At 61.3% G+C, this 16,129-nt stretch overlaps 3 protein-coding genes across 5 annotated transcripts; 2 read left to right on the forward strand and 1 right to left on the reverse strand.

Moving 5' to 3' along the window:
- Window positions 1-296: 296 nt before the first annotated feature.
- RAB4B (RAB4B, member RAS oncogene family) lies at window positions 297-6,279 on the forward strand. Of its 2 annotated transcripts, none has more exons than XM_065655079.1 (8): window positions 297-388; window positions 1,584-1,664; window positions 2,120-2,234; window positions 2,854-2,916; window positions 2,993-3,147; window positions 4,506-4,601; window positions 5,235-5,358; window positions 5,469-6,279. In XM_065655079.1, the coding sequence occupies exons 1-7, from the start codon at window positions 373-375 to the stop codon at window positions 5,348-5,350; spliced, it is 642 nt and encodes a 213-aa protein (XP_065511151.1). In that variant the 5' UTR covers window positions 297-372; the 3' UTR covers window positions 5,351-5,358; window positions 5,469-6,279. The 2 variants fall into 2 exon arrangements, with proteins under 2 accessions (XP_065511151.1, XP_065511152.1); XM_065655080.1 differs by having other exon boundaries at window positions 3,050-3,147.
- On the reverse strand, window positions 5,966-12,806 carry BCKDHA (branched chain keto acid dehydrogenase E1 subunit alpha). Of its 2 annotated transcripts, XM_065655074.1 has the most exons (10): window positions 12,671-12,806; window positions 11,400-11,555; window positions 10,866-10,952; window positions 10,671-10,779; window positions 10,039-10,200; window positions 9,394-9,600; window positions 8,799-8,940; window positions 8,161-8,332; window positions 7,019-7,176; window positions 5,966-6,171 (listed from the first exon to the last, which is right to left on the reverse strand). In XM_065655074.1, the coding sequence occupies exons 1-10, from the start codon at window positions 12,749-12,751 to the stop codon at window positions 6,120-6,122; spliced, it is 1,326 nt and encodes a 441-aa protein (XP_065511146.1). In that variant the 5' UTR covers window positions 12,752-12,806; the 3' UTR covers window positions 5,966-6,119. The 2 variants fall into 2 exon arrangements, with proteins under 2 accessions (XP_065511146.1, XP_065511147.1); XM_065655075.1 differs by lacking the exon at window positions 5,966-6,171 and having other exon boundaries at window positions 6,839-7,176; window positions 12,671-12,805.
- A 185-nt stretch (window positions 12,807-12,991) lies between these two features.
- On the forward strand, window positions 12,992-16,116 carry EXOSC5 (exosome component 5). Its single transcript, XM_065655078.1, has 6 exons — window positions 12,992-13,105; window positions 13,197-13,310; window positions 13,693-13,814; window positions 14,196-14,336; window positions 15,787-15,876; window positions 15,978-16,116. The coding sequence occupies exons 1-6, from the start codon at window positions 13,015-13,017 to the stop codon at window positions 16,068-16,070; spliced, it is 651 nt and encodes a 216-aa protein (XP_065511150.1). The 5' UTR covers window positions 12,992-13,014; the 3' UTR covers window positions 16,071-16,116.
- The last annotated feature ends 13 nt before the right edge of the window (window positions 16,117-16,129 follow it).

A 16,129-nucleotide genomic window follows, 5' to 3' on the forward strand; every position in this document is an offset into this window, starting at 1 on the left:
TCCACGGGTTTGGGGGGTTTAGGGCCTGGGGGGCTGTGGATTTGGGGAGGGGGTTGGGGCTGTTGGGGTGCATGGATCTGGGGGGGAGTTGGGGCTGGGGGGGTCACGGATTTGTGGGATTTGGGGCGGGGGGGTCCCGAGCGGTTTGGCGCGACCGGAGTTTAGGACCCAGAATCCCAGCGCCCCTTTAGCCCCGCCCACTCCCCTCGCCACGCCTCTCCCCTGCGCCTGGCTCCGCCCATCTCCTGGCAGCCCCTCCGGCCGCGCATGCGCGAGAACCCCGGAAGCGGCTCCCCAGGGCGCCGCCATATTGCACCCGCTCCCTCCGGTCCGGCCCGGTAGCGGCGGAGGCGGCCGGGCCGCGGCTCCAGCATGTCCGAGACCTACGGTGGGCCCGGGGCGGCCCGGGGCGGGGAACGGCCGGGGGGGCCCTGCGTGCGCCGGGGGGCGCTTGTGGGGCCCTATGGAGGGTCTGGGGGCCCCTGCGCGGGATGCGGGGGGGTCCGTGGGGCCCGTGGGTGGGATGGGGGGGTCTCTGGGGGGGGTGGGAGGTGTTTGGGGGCCCAGAGAGGGTCTGGGGGCCCTGCAGGGGCTCTGTGGTCCCTATGTGGGGTGCGGGGTGTTTGGGGGGCCCTATAGAGGGTGAGTGGGGCCCTATAGAGGGGCTGTGGGGACCCTATAGGGGGCTGTGGGGCGTTATGGAGGGGCTGTGGGGCCCTATAGGGGTTGGGGGGCCCTAGAGAGGGGCTGGGGGGCCCTATAGGGGTTGGGGGGCCCTAGAGAGGGGCTGGGGGGCCCTATAGGGGTTGGGGGGCCCTAGAGAGGGGCTCTGTGGTCCCTATGTGGGGTGGGGGGTGTTTGGGGGGCCCTATAGGGGGGCTGTGGGGCCCTATGGAGGGTGAGTGGGGCCCTATAGAGGGGTTGTGGGGCCCTATGTGGAATGGGGGGGCAGCTGTGGGGACCCCATAGGGGGCTGTGGGGCCCTGCAGGGGTTTTGGGGGCCCTAGAGAGGGGCTGTGATGCCCCTGTGTGGGATTGGGGGGTGTCTCTAGGGCCCTATAGGGGGTCTGTAGGGCCCTGTCTGGCACAGGGCGGGTCTATGGGATCCTATGTAGGATGGGGGGCCCTATAGGGAGTGTGTGGAGCCCCCGATTGGGGTGGGGAGTTGCCTAGGGGGCCCTATAGATGGTTCGTGGGGCCCCATAGGGGTTCTATGGGTCCCTGTGTGGGATGAGGGGGGTCTATGGGGACCCTATAGGGGGTCTGGGAGGCCCTATAGGGAGTCTAGGGTCCATATAGGGGTTCTATGGGCCCCTGTGTGGGTTGGGGGGGTGTCTATGGGAGCCCTATAGAGGTTCTGTGGGGCCCTATAGGGGGTCTGGGGGTCCCTATAGGAGGTTTGGGGGCCCTATAGGGGGCCTGTGGGGCTCTGTCTGTGATGGGGAACCCCTAAACCCACTTTTTGGGGGTTTTTTGGGGGGTGATTTTTGCCCCATTTGAAGCGGGTGGGCAGGAAATCGGTTTGAAGCACCTGAACCTTAAAAAAAAAAAAAAAAAATCACGATTTTTCCCTTTTCCTGCAGATTTTCTCTTCAAGTTCCTGGTGATCGGGAGCGCCGGCACCGGGAAGTCCTGTCTGCTGCACCAGTTCATCGAAAACAAGTGTAATTTGGGTTATTTGGGGGTTTTTTTGGCTGTTTTGTCCCGACCGATTCGTCTCTGGAAAAAACGGTGCTCAAAAAAATGTGGTTTGCGTTTGGTTTTTTTTTATTTTTTATTTTGGAGCCTCAACTTGTCCTTGGCGTGAAAAAAATCTTCTATATTTTGGTGTATAAACAGAATTTTGTGTCTTTTTCTTCCCAAAACCTTTGGGTTTATTTCGTGATGTGGTGGGGGGGAGGTTTTGAGGCCGTTTAATTGGAAGTAAAACATGAAAAAAACCTTTTTCCCGGCACTTTGTGGGTTTAATTTTGCATTTTTTAGCACATTTCCGCTCGCAAAATCGTCTCGTACCGAGTTTCCCGTCGTCGGAGAATAAACTGGGTGGGAAAACTGAAATGCCAGCGCGGGGAAAACTCAATTCAGTTTTGTTTTTCACATTTTTCTGTTGTTTTCGCAGTTAAACAAGATTCGAACCACACAATCGGGGTGGAATTCGGCTCCAAAGTTGTGAACGTTGGTGGGAAAACGGTGAAATTGCAGATTTGGGACACGGCCGGACAGGAGAGGTTCAGGTTTGGAGAATCCCCACGGTGCCAGAGCCAAAAATGCTTTATTTTAAATATTTTCCAGCTTTTTGGGGGCTTCTTTTTGGTTAAAACCACTTTCCAAAATGAAAAAACCCGGAATTTTTCTGGTGGTTAATTAAGAATATCCAATTATTTTCAGTCTTGTATCTGAAAAAAACCCAGAATTTGCACAGGAACGAGTTAAAAATGTTCGACTTTGTAGCTTAAAAAACAGAATTTGCACAGGAATTAATTAAGAATATTCCATTATTTTTAATTTTATGCCTGGAAAGAAAAATAATTTATGCAGGAATTAATTAAGAATATTCCATTATTTTTAATTTTATGCCTGGAAAGAAAAATAATTTATGCAGGAATTAATTAAGAATATTCCATTATTTTTAATTTTATGCCTGGAAAGAAAAATAATTTATGCAGGAATTAATTAAGAATATTCCATTATTTTTAATTTTGTAGCTGAAAAACCAGAATTTGTGCAGGAGTTAATTAAGAATTAAGACTTTCCCGCCGCTGTGACAGCGCAGCCCGTGAAGGGGGGGCCAGGACCCCCCATTTTGAGGGGGGGACCGTCCAGCACCTTCCTCACCCTCCTCCTCCTCCCCAGGTCGGTGACTCGGAGCTATTACCGCGGCGCAGCCGGCGCTTTGCTGGTCTACGACATCACCAGGTGGGTCTCAGTGCCTTTGCGGGGGGAATTCGGGTTCAGCACCCCCAAAATGTCCGTAATTCCCCCCAAAACGCAGCCGGGAGACGTACAACGCGCTGACGAACTGGCTGACGGACGCGCGCACGCTCGCCAGCCCCAACATCGTCATCATCCTCTGCGGGAACAAGAAGGATCTGGACGCCGAGCGGGAGGTGACGTTCCTGGAGGCGTCGCGGTTCGCCCAGGAGAACGGTGAGAGGGGGACAGCGCGGCGGGGCGGAACGGCGGCGGGGCGGAACGGCGGCGGGGCGGAACGGCGGCGGGGCGGAACGGCGGCGGGGCGAAACGGCGGGGCGAGAGACCCCAGAGTGGGAGGATGGTGAGAGATCACGGGGTGAAACTCCGGGGTGAGACACCGCGGGGTGAAACATGATGGTGAGAGATCGCAGGGTGAAACATGATGGTGAGAGATCGTGGGGTGAAACACGATGGTGAGAGATTGCAGGGTGAAGTGCTGCGGTGGGAGATGGCAGAGTAGGAAAATGGTGAGAGATCGCGGGGTGAGAGACCGCGGGGTGAAACACGATGGTGAGAGACCGCGGGGTGCAACATGATGGTGAGAGACCGCGGGGTGAAACACGATGGTGAGAGATCACAGGGTGAAGTGCTGCAGTGGGAGGATGGTGAGAGACCGCGGGGTGAGAGACCGCGGGGTGAAACACGATGGTGAGAGATCACGGGGTGAAACACGATGGTGAGACACCGCGGGGTGAAACACGATGGTGAGAGATGGCAGGGTGAAGTGCTGCGGTGAGAGATGGCAGAGTAGGAAAATGGTGAGAGACCGCGGGGTGAGAGATCGCAGGGTGAAACATGATGGTGAGAGATCGCAGGGTGAAACACGATGGTGAGAGATTGCGGGGTGAAACACGATGGTGAGAGATTGCGGGGTGAAACACGATGGTGAGAGATCGCGGGGTGAAACACGATGGTGAGAGATCGCGGGGTGAAACACGATGGTGAGAGATCGCGGGGTGAAACACGATGGTGAGAGACCGCGGGGTGAAACACGATGGTGAGAGACCGCGGGGTGAAACACGATGGTGAGAGACCGCGGGGTGAAACATGATGGTGAGAGATTGCAGGGTGAAACATGATGGTGAGAGATTGCAGGGTGAAACACGATGGTGAGAGACCGCGGGGTGAAACACGATGGTGAGAGACCGCGGGGTGAGAGACCGCGGGGTGAAACATGATGGTGAGAGATTGCAGGGTGAAACACGATGGTGAGAGACCGCGGGGTGAAACACGATGGTGAGAGATCGCGGGGTGAGAGACCGCGGGGTGAAACATGATGGTGAGAGATGGCAGGGTGAAGTGCTGCGGTGGGAGATGGCAGAGTAGGAAAATGGTGAGAGACCGCGGGGTGAGAGACCGCGGGGTGAAACACGATGGTGAGAGATCGCGGGGTGAAACACGATGGTGAGAGACCGCGGGGTGAAACACGATGGTGAGAGACCGCGGGGTGAAGCGCCATGGTGAGAGACCGCGGGGTGAAATGTCGGCTCCTCGTTAGGCTCCAATTAACGGGCTTTTTCTTGCCTTCCCAGAGCTGATGTTCCTGGAGACCAGTGCCCTGACCGGGGAGAATGTGGAAGAAGCTTTTCTGAAGTGCGCCAGGACCATATTGAACAAAATCGAGTCAGGTACGGCAGCGCCGCACCAGCTTTTCGGGAGGGAAAACGGGGAGTTTGGGTCCCGGGATGGAGGTTTTGGGGCAAGAGGTGGAGATTTTTGACCAGAGGTGGAGATTTTTGACCCTGGGGACAAAAACTTCGGATTTTGCTCGAGGTTTGAATCCTGGGGAAGGAAAATTTTGAATCCCAGTAGAGATTTTGGATGCTGGGGATGGAAGTTTTGGATTCTGGTGGAGGTTTTGGATCCCGGGGATGGAAGTTTTGGGTCCAGAGATGGAGATTTTGGATCCTTAGTGGAGATTTGAGTCCTGGGGAAGGAAAATTTTGAATTCCAATGGAGGTTTTGAGTCCCAGAGATAGAGATTTTGGGTCCAAGGATGGAGGTTTTGATTCCCAATGGAGGTTTTGGATTCTGGGGATGGAGGTTTTTGGGTCCAGAGATGGAGATTTTGGATCCAGGGGATGGAATTTATGGATTTTGCTGGAGGTTCGAATCCCAGAGAAGGAAATTCTGAGTCCAAGGGAAGTTTGGGTCCCAGGATGGAGGTTTTTGGGTCCCAGGATGGAGATTCCGGATCCCGGGGGGGCGGTTTTGGATATCGGGGGGTTCTGATTTGACCCCCCCATGTTATTCCCCCCCAGGTGAGCTGGACCCGGAGCGCATGGGCTCAGGGATCCAATACGGGGACGCGTCGCTGCGCCAGCTCCGCCAGCCCCGGGGGGGACAGCCCCCGCCTCGGCCGCCCTGCAGCTGCTGAACCCCCAGGTGAGACCCCCCCACCCCGAGAGGGGCGGACACCCCTTGGCAGCACAGCGCTAAAAACTGGTTTCTCTTTTTCCTCCCCCACCCCGCCTCTTTTTTTCCTCCCCCCACAGGACCACGTGCCTCACTCACCGCCCCCCCTCCCCTATTTCCCTGGACTCCCCCCCCCCCCCCATTTTTCCCCATCATCATCCCCCCCAGACCCCCCCGGACTCTCAACGACCATTCTCTGATTGTATCGACCGCAGTGGCTTCTGCCCCACCCCGGGGACGTGTCCTGTGTCCCCCCCGGGGGTTTGTCCTGTCTGTGCCCCCCCAAACAGACCAAACAGATTTGGGCTGAATTCACCTTGTTTAATAGCCAAAAAAAAATAGTTCTGGCAGCGTCTTGGGGGGGGTCCCCAAATGAAGGGGGGGTCCCCACTTTTCCTGGGGGGGGCATAACCCCCCACATAGATGTGTCTGAGCACTGAGGGGGGGGCCCCTTAATTTTGCCTTTTTTTTTCTGTGCATTTCCACTTTCCTTCCCCAAAAATGAGAAAAAATGTTGATTTTTTTTTTTTTTTTTTTTTTTTGGTTTTTTGTTTTTGTTTTTGTTTTTTTTTGTGTGGGGGGACACGCACCCACACACACGATGTTGTCAACCCCCCCCCCCGCTGTCACTTTTTGGGGGGGGACATTTGGGGACAGCAGGGGAGTCCCCACCCCCCCCTTCCGTCCGCCCCATTTCCCCCGGGAGGGGTTGTGGGTTTTTCTGCTTCATGTTATTTATTGCACTTGCCGGGGGGGAGAGGGGCGGTCCCATATTTTTTTTTTCTGTGGAAAAGGATAAAAAAATATTAAAAATAGAAAAAAAAAAAAAAAGCTAATTTTGTTGTCCCCGCCCCGTGAAACTGTGATTCTGCTACATAAAGTATTAATGTTTTCCAGCGCGCGGCTCCGCTGCTTGGTTTATTTTGCGGGGGGGACCCCAAATATCGCGGGGCGGGGGTGTCTGTATCATCCTTGGGGAGCAGCGGGGAATCGAACCCCGGGCCGACCGGCTGCGTGGGCGCGGTGACGCGCTCGGGGGCGTGGCCATGGTGCTAGGGGCGGGGGCAAAGGCGGTGACGCGCTCGGGGGCGTGGCCGTGGTGCTAGGGGCGGGGCTACAGGCTGCGGGGGCGTGGCCATGGTGCTAGGGGCGGGGCGTGTCGTGTGACGCGTCCCAGATGGCGGCGCAGGGGGTCTCGTTTCCCCGCGTCCCCCCCGCTTTCCTGGGTCTCCCCCGTTTTCGGGTGCAGGGGAGGGGGCTGCTCACCCCCCTTGTGCCCCCCAGCAACACTAAAAGGCTGCGGCTCGTGCCCCCCTTACGTGGATTTGGGTTTTTTCGGCAGCGACCGACGCGTTTCTCGGGTTTTTGCCCCGTTTCGAGCAGCGCTGGGCCCTCCCGGGTTATTTTATTTATTGGGGGTTATTCTGGGGGTCATTTGGGGGGTCACGGGTTGGTACCGCTGTAACGGGGAATGCTCCCCGTAGAGCTGCGTTATTTTATTTATTGGGGGGTTGTTTGGGGGGTCACGGGTTGGTACTGCTGTAACGGGTAATGCTCCCCGTAGAGCTGGGTTATTTTATTTATTGGGGGTTATTCTGGGGGGCTGTTTTGGGGGGTCACGGGTTGGTACCGCTGTAACGGGTAATGCTCCCCGTAGAGCTGCAGGTGCCGCTCGAGCGCCGCTCGCTGCCGGCGCAGGTTCGGCGGCATCTCCCGGTAAACGTCCGAGAACAGCAGCTGCGGGTTGGGCTTGGGCTCCCGCTCCGCCCGCTCGAACGCCTCCATCACCTGCGGAACCGGGAGCAACCCGAGCAAATCACGGCGTCCTGCCCCAAAACCCCGCGAGTCCCCCTCCCCAAAACCCCGGGATCCTGCCCCAAAGTCCCTGGGATCTCCCTCCCCAAAATCCCAGGGATCTCTCCCCAAACTCCCAGGGATTCTCCTCAAAAATCCCTGAGATTCCCCTCCCCAAAACCCCGGGATCCTTCCCCCAAAGTCCCTGGGATCTCCCTCCCCAAAATCCCAGGGATCTCTCCCCAAAACCCCAGAGATTCTCCTCAAAAATCCCTGAGATTCCCCTCCCCAAAATCCCAGGGATCCTTCCCCCAAATCCTGAGAATCCTACCCCAAATTCCTGGGGATCTCCCTCCCCAGAATCTCAGGGATTCTCCCCCAAATCCCCAGGATTGTCTTCCCCAAAATTCTGGGCATCTCGCCCAAATCCTGAGGATCCCTCCCCCAAAATCCTGGGGATCCTCCCCCAAAATCCTGGGGATCTCCCTGCTCAAAGTCCTAGGGATTCTCCCCAAAAATCCCCAGGATTCTCCTCCCCAGAATCACAGGCACCTTTCCCCCAAAATCCCAGGGATTCTTCCCCCAAATCCTGAGGATCCTCCCCCAAATTCCTGGGGCGCTCCCTCCTCAAAATCCCAGGAATTCTCCCCCCAAAATCCTGGGAATTTCCCTCCCCAAAATCCCAAAGGACCCTCCCCAAAATCCTGGGGCTCTCCCTGCTCAAAGTCCCAGGGATTCTCCCCCAAAACCCCCAGGATCTCCCTCCCCCAAATCCCAGTGATCCCACTCCGCAAAATCCTGGGGATCTCCCCAAAATCCCAGGGATTTTTCCCCCAAATCCTGAGGATCCTTCCGCAGACTCCCGGGGCTCTCCCTCCCCAAAACCCCAGCGATCCTCCCCCCAAGCCCCCTCAATCCCTTCCCCAAACCCCCCGGTTTCTTTCCCAAACCCCCCGGGACTCTCCCCAAATCCGGTACCATGCGGCGCGTGCTCTTCCTCCAGCCCTTCTCCTCCTCCTCGTCCCACCAGCCGCGGTTCGCCATGTAGTGCCGCAGCCGCGAGATGGGGTGGTCCTGCTTGTCCCAGTAATTCACCTCGTCCACCGACCGGTACGCGGAGCTGTCGTCGCTGGTGCTGTGGTGCCCGATGCTGCGGGAAAACGGGGAGAAACACCCAAAAGCGGGGAATTTCGCACCAACGGGGGATGCGCCGCGGCTGTTGAAGGGCGTTGGTGCGTGGGGCGTGATGGGGAGTGGGACTGGGGGCAAACTGGGGGCACTGGGGCCACTGGGAAGAATGTCCATAAAAACTCCTGAAAAACGTGCGGATTTGGGGCCGGCGGTCCCGGTAGGTCCCGGTAGGCACCAATAGACACCAGTAGGTACCAGTAGGTCCCGGTAGGTACCAGCAGGTCCCGGTAGGCACCGGTAGGAACCAGTAGGTACCAGTAGGAACCAGTAGGTTCTGGTAAGCGCTGGTAGGTCCCGGTAGGAACCAGTAGGAACCACTAGGTCCCAGTAGGTACCAGTAGGTCCCGGTAGGAACCGGTAGGGACCAGTAGATCCCAGTAGGAACCAGTAGGTCCCAGTACAGCCCAGTGTGTCCCATTGGGTACCGGTAGGTCATGGCCTCGATGAGGAAGGGCTGGTTCTCGGCCACGGCGCGGCGCCGAGCCTCCCGCGTGGCGTTGAACACGGCGAACACGTCGTTCCCGTCCACGCGGATCGACAGCAAACCGTAACCGGGGCCGCGCGCCGCTGCCAAACGCGGGAATGGCACAAACCGCAGCAAAAACCACACGAAACCCACCCCAAAATACCCCAAACCTACCAAAATACCCCAGAACCCGCCAAAATACCCTTTAAAAATCCCCGGAAACTCACCAAAATCACCCCAAAGCACCCCTTAAAAATCCCCCCAAAACCTATCAAAATCCCCAGCATGTAAATTGAAAAGTAAAAAGACAAATCCCAATTTCCCCCAAAACAACCTTTTAAAATTTAAAGTTAAATAATAAAAACGAAACCACAAACTCCCCAAAACAAAAAAATTAAGACTTCCACATTAAAGTTTAAAAAATTAAAATTTAAAAAAAATTTAAAATTTTCAAGTTTCAAAATTTTGAAATTCAAAATTTAAAAACTTCAATTTTTAAGATGTAAAAAAATAATTTTTTTTAACACCCCAATTCCCCTGCCGTGGCGCGTTACCGATGCCGTCGCCGCGGTACTGCTCGTGTGTGGGCGTGGAGATGGCGTAGCCGTTGTTGCGGCAGAAGAAGACGATGGGGCAGTCGAGCGTGGCCGCGAAGTTGAACCCGGCGTGAGCGTCGCCCTCGCTCGCCGCCCCCTCCCCGAAGTAGCAGATGACGGCGCGGCTGGCGTGGGCGCGCTTGATGGCATAGGCGGCACCCACGGCTGCGGGGACACGGGGGACGTGGGGGACGTGGGGGACACGGGGGACATGGGAGGACGTGGGGGGATTTGGGGGGACATGGAGATATGGGGGGACATGGGGGGACAAGGGGACATGGAAGGACTTGGGGAGACATGGGAGAGTTTGGGGACATGGCGGGGTTGGAGACATGGGGACACGAGACACGAGGACAAGAAAGTTTGGTGAAACGGGGACAAGGGAGGACGTGGGGGGACATGGGAGAGTTTGGGGACATGGGGACACAGGAGACACGGGGGACAAGAGGGTTTGGTGAAACGGGGACGTGGGGGGACACGGGGGTTTGGGGACATGGGGGACACATAGGGACATGGGGGTTTGAGGACACGGGGCAGTTCGGGGACACAGGGACACGGGGTCTGGGGACACGGGGCAGTTTGGGAACACGCGGTGACGCTCACCTTGCGGGATCTGGGTGGCCAGCGGGGACGAGATGGTGACGAAGTGTCTCTGGCGGCAGCCGTAGTGCACGGGCATCTGGCGGCCCTTGCCGGGGTCGCTGGCGTTACCGTAACACTGCGCCATGAACAGCTCCAGGGGGTACCCGCGGTACAGCAGCACCCCTGGGACAGGGGACATGGCGACATCATGGGGACATGGGGACACGGACAAGGACGTGGGGACATGGAGACAGCCCTGGCGACATGGGGACACTGCTCCCCTGGGGAAACACCCCCAAACCCCGGTGTCCCCAACCCCTGTGTCCCCAAACCCCCGTGTCCCCAAAGCCCCATGTCCCCAACCCCTGTGTCCCCATGTCCCCAAACCCCTGTGTCCCCAAACCCCCATGTCCCCAACCCCGTGTCCCCCGGTGCCCCCAAACCCCTGTGTCCCCAAACCCCCATGTCCCCCTGTGTCCCCAACCCCGTGTCCCCTGGTGCCCCCAAACCCCCGTGTCCCCAACCCCGTGTCCCCCAGTGCCCCCAAACCCCCGTGTCCCCAAACCCCCATGTCCCCCTGTGTCCCCAACCCCGTGTCCCCCGGTGTCCCCAAACCCCCGTGTCCCCAACCCCGTGTCCCCCGTGTCCCTCACCCGCCTCCCGGTACTGCCCGAACACCAGGTCTCCGTCGTCCAGCGCGGCCGCGCTACCCACGTGCGTCCCCTCCTCCCCGTAATTCGTCATGTAGAACGAGATGCGGCCCTGGGGGGGACCCGGGGGACACATGGGGTGTCACGGGGGGTTCCGGTGCCGGGGGGTGTCCCCGTGTCCCCCCGCCGTGTCCCCACCTGGCGCTGGGACTCATAGAGGATCCGGTCCATGGTGTTGAGCAGCGTCATAGTCTTGTAGAGCTTGAGCACCTGCTCCTTGGGCAGCTGCGGGACACCGGGACGTTTGGGGACACAGGGACATTTGGGGACATTTGGGGACATACGGGGACACAGAGTTGGGAACATGGGGGTTGGGGACATGGGGATTTGGGGACGTGGGTGTCCCTTGTGCTCCCGGCCTGTGGGTCCTGGTCAGCATTGACCACGTGGCCCTGCTGGTCCTGTCCTGTCCCACCCCTGGGGTGTCCCTGTGTCCCCACGTGTCCCCATGTCCCTGGTGTCCCCGTGTCCCCAACCTGCGGGTCCTGGTCGGTGCTGACCACGTGGCCCTGCCAATCACATCTTGTCCCATCCCCAGGTGTCCCCACGTGTCCCCACATGTCCCCAGGTGTCCCCACATGTCCACACGTGTCCCCACATGTCCCCAGGTGTCCCCAGGTGTCCCCATGTCCCCAGGTGGCCCCATGTCCCCGGTGTCCCCGTGTCCCCGACCTGCGGGTCCTGGTCGGCGCTGACCACGTGGCCCTGCCGGTCCATGACGCGGTAAACCGGGATCCCCGACAGCACGTTGGGCTGGATGAACTCCAGCCGGTCGGCGAACTCGGCCGAGGCGCCCGGGAACTGCGGCTTCTCCTCCGACGGGAACTCCTGCGGCACCGGCACCCCGGGGTCACCCCCGGGCCCCCCCGGGTCCCCTCCTGCTGCTGCCCGCTCCCCAAAACCCCCGAGGGCCCCAGGAACCTCCCTCCTGTGCTACCCCCGGGGGCCAAAGAGTGGGGACGGGGGGACAGGGGGATGTGGGGACATGGGGACATCGGGACAGGGGGACGTGGGGACAAGGGGATGTGGGGACATGGGGACACGGGGATGTGGGGACATGGGGACAGGGGGACATGGGCATATGGGGACATGGGGATGGGGGGACATAGAGATGGGGAGACATGGGGATGTGACGTGGGGACATGGGGATGCAACATGGGGACACGGGGACATGGGGACACAGGCATGGGGGGACACAGGGACATGGGGATATGGGGCCGTGACGTGTGGACATGGGGATGTGACGATGTGACATGGGGACATGGGGACACAGGGATATGGGGACATGGGGACGTGACGTGGGGATGTGACACGGGGACATGGGGACACAGGGACATGAGGACACAGGGAAATGGGGACATGGGGACATGACATGGGGATGTGACACGGGGACATGGGGACACAGGGATATGGGGACATGGGGACGTGACGTGGGGATGTGACACAGGGCCACGGGGACATGGGGACACAGGGAAATGGGGACATGGGGACGTGACGTGGGGATGTGACACGGGGACATGGGGACACAGGGACATGAGGACACAGGGATATGGTGACACGGGGACATGGGGACACGGGGACATGGGGATGCGACGTGGGGACTCGGGACTGTGGGGACATAGGAGTGGGCTGGGGGGACACAGGGGTGTGGGGTCATGGGGACAGGCTGAGGGATATGGGGACACTGGGATGGAGGGAGGGGACACGGGGACGTGGGGACGTGGGGACGTAGTGACAGGGGGACACCGTGACGTGGGGACAGGCCCAGGGCGGGGGGGCCGGGCCGGGGGTGCCAGGCCGGGCCGGGGGTTCCAGGCCGGCCCTGGGGGTTCCAGGCCGGGCCGGGGGTTCCAGGCCGGCCCTGGGGGTGCCAGGCAGGGCCGGGGGTGCCAGGCAGGGCCGGGGGTGCCAGGCCGGTCCCCGTGTCCCCCCGCCCCACTCACGGCGCTGCTGAGGCCTCGGGCCGGGCCCCGGAGCCGCGGGAGCCGCCAGCGAAGCGCCCGCAGCGCCGCCATCGCCGCCATCTTCCCGGGGGCGTGGCCCAACGGCGGGGGCGTGGCCCAACGGCGGGGGGCGGACCCAACGGCGGGGCGTGGTCAAATAATGGGCGTGGCTAAACGGCGCGGGCGTGGCCAAACAACGGAGGCGTGGCCCAACGGCGGGGGCGTGGCCTCAACCTCGCGGTGGGGCTCCACCGTTGGGCGAGGCCACGCCCCGAGGGGCGGTGCAAGGAGCGGAAGGGGCGTGGCGCGCTGTCCCGGAAGCGGCGGCCGTGGCGGCGGCGGCGATGGCGGCGGGCGGCGGGTGCAGCCTGCGGCCCTTTTCCTGCGAGCAGGGGCTGCTGTCGCGGCCCGACGGCTCCGCCGCCTTCGTGCAGGGTGAGCCGGGGCCGCCGCGGCCGCCTCCGCTTCCCCGGGACCCCCCGCCGGTGCTCCCCCCGGTGACCGTCCCGCCCCGTCCCCTCCGCAGGCGCCACGTCGGTGCTGGCCGGGCTGTACGGCCCCGCGGAGGTGAAGGGCAGCAGGGAGCTCCCGGACCGGGCGGCGCTCGAGGTGCTGCTGCGGCCCAAGGTGGGGCTGCCAGGTGGGTGCCCCCCCAAGCCCCGGGGTGTCCTCCCCCCGCAAAGCCCCGGGGTGTCCCCCCCCCACCTTCCCAGGGTGTCCCCAAAGCCCGGGAATGTCCCCCCCCAAAGCCCCGGGTGTCCCCGCTCCTAAAGCCCCGGGGTGTCCGTCCCCATCCCCCCCGCCCCCAACCTTCCCAGGGTGACCCCAAAGCCCCGGGTGTCCCCTCCCAAAGCCCGGGGGTGTCCCCCCCCCCCCCCCCAACCTTCCCGGGGTGTGTCCCCCCCACAACCTTCCCAGGATGTCCCCAAAGCCCCGGGGTGTCCGTCCCCCCAAAGCCCCGGATGTTCTCCCTCCCCGTCCCGGGGTGCCCCAAACCCCGGTGACCCCCCGGTGCCCCCCAGGGGTGACGGAGCGCAGCCGGGAGCAGCTGCTGCGGGGGACGTGCGAGGCCGTGGTTCTGGGGGGGCTGCACCCCCGTTCGGCCATCACGCTGGTGCTGCAGGTGCTGAGCGACGGCGGCTCCGTATCCTCAGGAGTCTGGGGGACAGGGGGGTCTCTGTGTGTTTTGGGGGGTTCTCTTTGTGTTTTGGGGGGTTTAGGAGGTCTCTGTATTTTGGGGGGTCTCTGTGTCTCTGTGTTTTGGGGTGTCTTTGGGGGCTTTAGGGGGTCTTTGTGTTTTGGGGTGTCTCTCTGTGTTTTGGGGGTTTAGGGAGTCTCTGTGTGTTTTGGGGGGGTGTCTGTGTGTTTTGGGAGGTCTCTGTGTTTTGTGGAGTTTGGGGGACTTCTGTATGTTTGGGGGGGTTTAGAGGGTCTCTGTGTTTTGGGGGGTCTCTGTGTGTTTTGGGGGCTTTGGGGGGTCTCTGTGTGTTTTTGGGGTCCCCCCGGTCCTTGACCCCCCCTGCAGCTTCTCTCGTGCTGCCTCAACGCCGCCTGCCTGGTTCTGCTGGACTCGGGGCTCCCGCTCTCCGCCCTGTTCTGCGGCGTCACCTGCGCCCTCGGCCCCGACGGAACCGTCGTCCTGGACCCCACGACGCGGCAGGAGCAGGTGAGAAAAGGGGGGGGCAAACCCCCTGAGCCCCCCTCAAACCCCCGACCTCTCCTGAGCCCCCCAAACCCCCTGAGCTCCCCCTGAGCACCCCCTGAGCCTCCCCCAAACCCCCAGAGCCCTCCTGAGTCCCCCTCAAACCTTCTGAGACCCCCCTCAACCTCTCCTGAGCGTTCCCCCCCCGACCCCCTGAATCCCCCCAAACCCTCAGAGTCCCCCCTGAGGCCCCCAAACCCCCAGAGCCCCTCCTGAATCCCCCCCAACATCTCCTGAGTCCCCCCCAGACCCCCTGAAACCCCCAAACCCTCTGAGAGCCTCCTGAGTCCCCCCCCAGACCCCCTGCGTCCCCTAAACCCTCTGAGAGCCCCCTGAGTCCCCCCCAGACCCCCTGAAACCCCCAAACCCTCTGAGACCTCCCTGAGTCCTCCCCAGACCCCCTGAGTCCCCCAAACCCTCTGAGGTCCCCCTGAGTCCCCCTCAAACCCCATGAAACCCCCAAACCCTCTGAGACCTCCCTGAGTCCGCCCCAGACCCCGAGTCCCCCCCAAACCCCCTGAAACCCCCAAACCCTCTGAGACCTCCCTGAGTCTGCCCCAAACCCTCTGAGAGCCCCCTGAGTCCCCCCCAGACCCCCTGAAACCCCCAAACCCTCTGAGACCTCCCTGAGTCCGCCCCAGACCCCCTGAGTCCCCCCCAAACCCCCTGAAACCCCCAAACCCTCTGAGACCTCCCTGAGTCCCCCCCCAAACCCCCTGAAACCTCCAAACCCTCTGAGACCTCCCTGAGTCCCCCCCCAAACCCCCTGAAACCCCCAAACCCTCTGAGACCTCCCTGAGTCCCCCCCCAAACCCCCTGAAACCCCCAAACCCTCTGAGACCTCCCTGAGTCCCCCCCCAAACCCCCTGAAACCCCCAAACCCTCTGAGACCTCCCTGAGTCCCCCCCCAAACCCTCTGAGACCTCCCTGAGTCCCCCCCCAAACCCCCTGAAACCCCCAAACCCTCTGAGACCTCCCCGAGTCCCCCCCAGACCCCCTGAAACCCCCAAACCCTCTGAGACCTCCCCGAGTCCCCCCCCAAACCCCCTGAAACCTCCAAACCCTCTGAGACCTCCCTGAGTCCGCCCCAGACCCCCTGAGTCCCCCAAACCCTCTGAGGTCCCCCTGAGTCCGCCCCAGACCCCCTGAGTCCCCCTCAAACCCCATGAAACCCCCAAACCCTCTGAGACCTCCCTGAGTCCGCCCCAGACCCCCTGAGTCCCCCAAACCCTCTGAGACCTCCCTGAGTCCCCCCCAAACCCCCTGAAACCCCCAAACCCTCTGAGACCTCCCTGAGTCCCCCCCAAACCCCCTGAAACCCCCAACCACTCCTGAGCTCCCCCCCAAGCCCTCCGAGACCCCCCTGAGCTCCTCAAAACCCCCCCGAGCCCCCCTGACCCCCCGCCGTCGCCAGGACGCCCGCGCCGTCCTCACCTTCGCCATCGACAGCGTGGAGCGGAAGGTTCTGGCGGCGTCCAGCAAAGGCAGCTGCTCCGCGGAGGAGGTGAGGGGGTCGGGGAGCCCCGGGGCGGCGGTTTGGGGTGCAGGACGCCCCCATCCCACGGGGGGCTCCCACCCACCGCGGGGTCCCCGCGTTTCCCGCAGATGCAGCAGTGCCTGGCAGCAGCCCAGCGCGCCGCGGGCGCCGTCTTCCAGTTCTACCGCGACTGCGTCAGGCGGAAATACTCCAAATCCTGACACCCGCTGTCCCCCAGCAGGCAGTAAAGGACCCCACGTGTCCCCCCCCGCGCCTCTCA

The sequence above is a fragment of the Caloenas nicobarica genome, chromosome 37 (genome assembly GCF_036013445.1).
Source record: "Caloenas nicobarica isolate bCalNic1 chromosome 37, bCalNic1.hap1, whole genome shotgun sequence".
Classification (NCBI taxonomy): domain Eukaryota; kingdom Metazoa; phylum Chordata; class Aves; order Columbiformes; family Columbidae; genus Caloenas; species Caloenas nicobarica.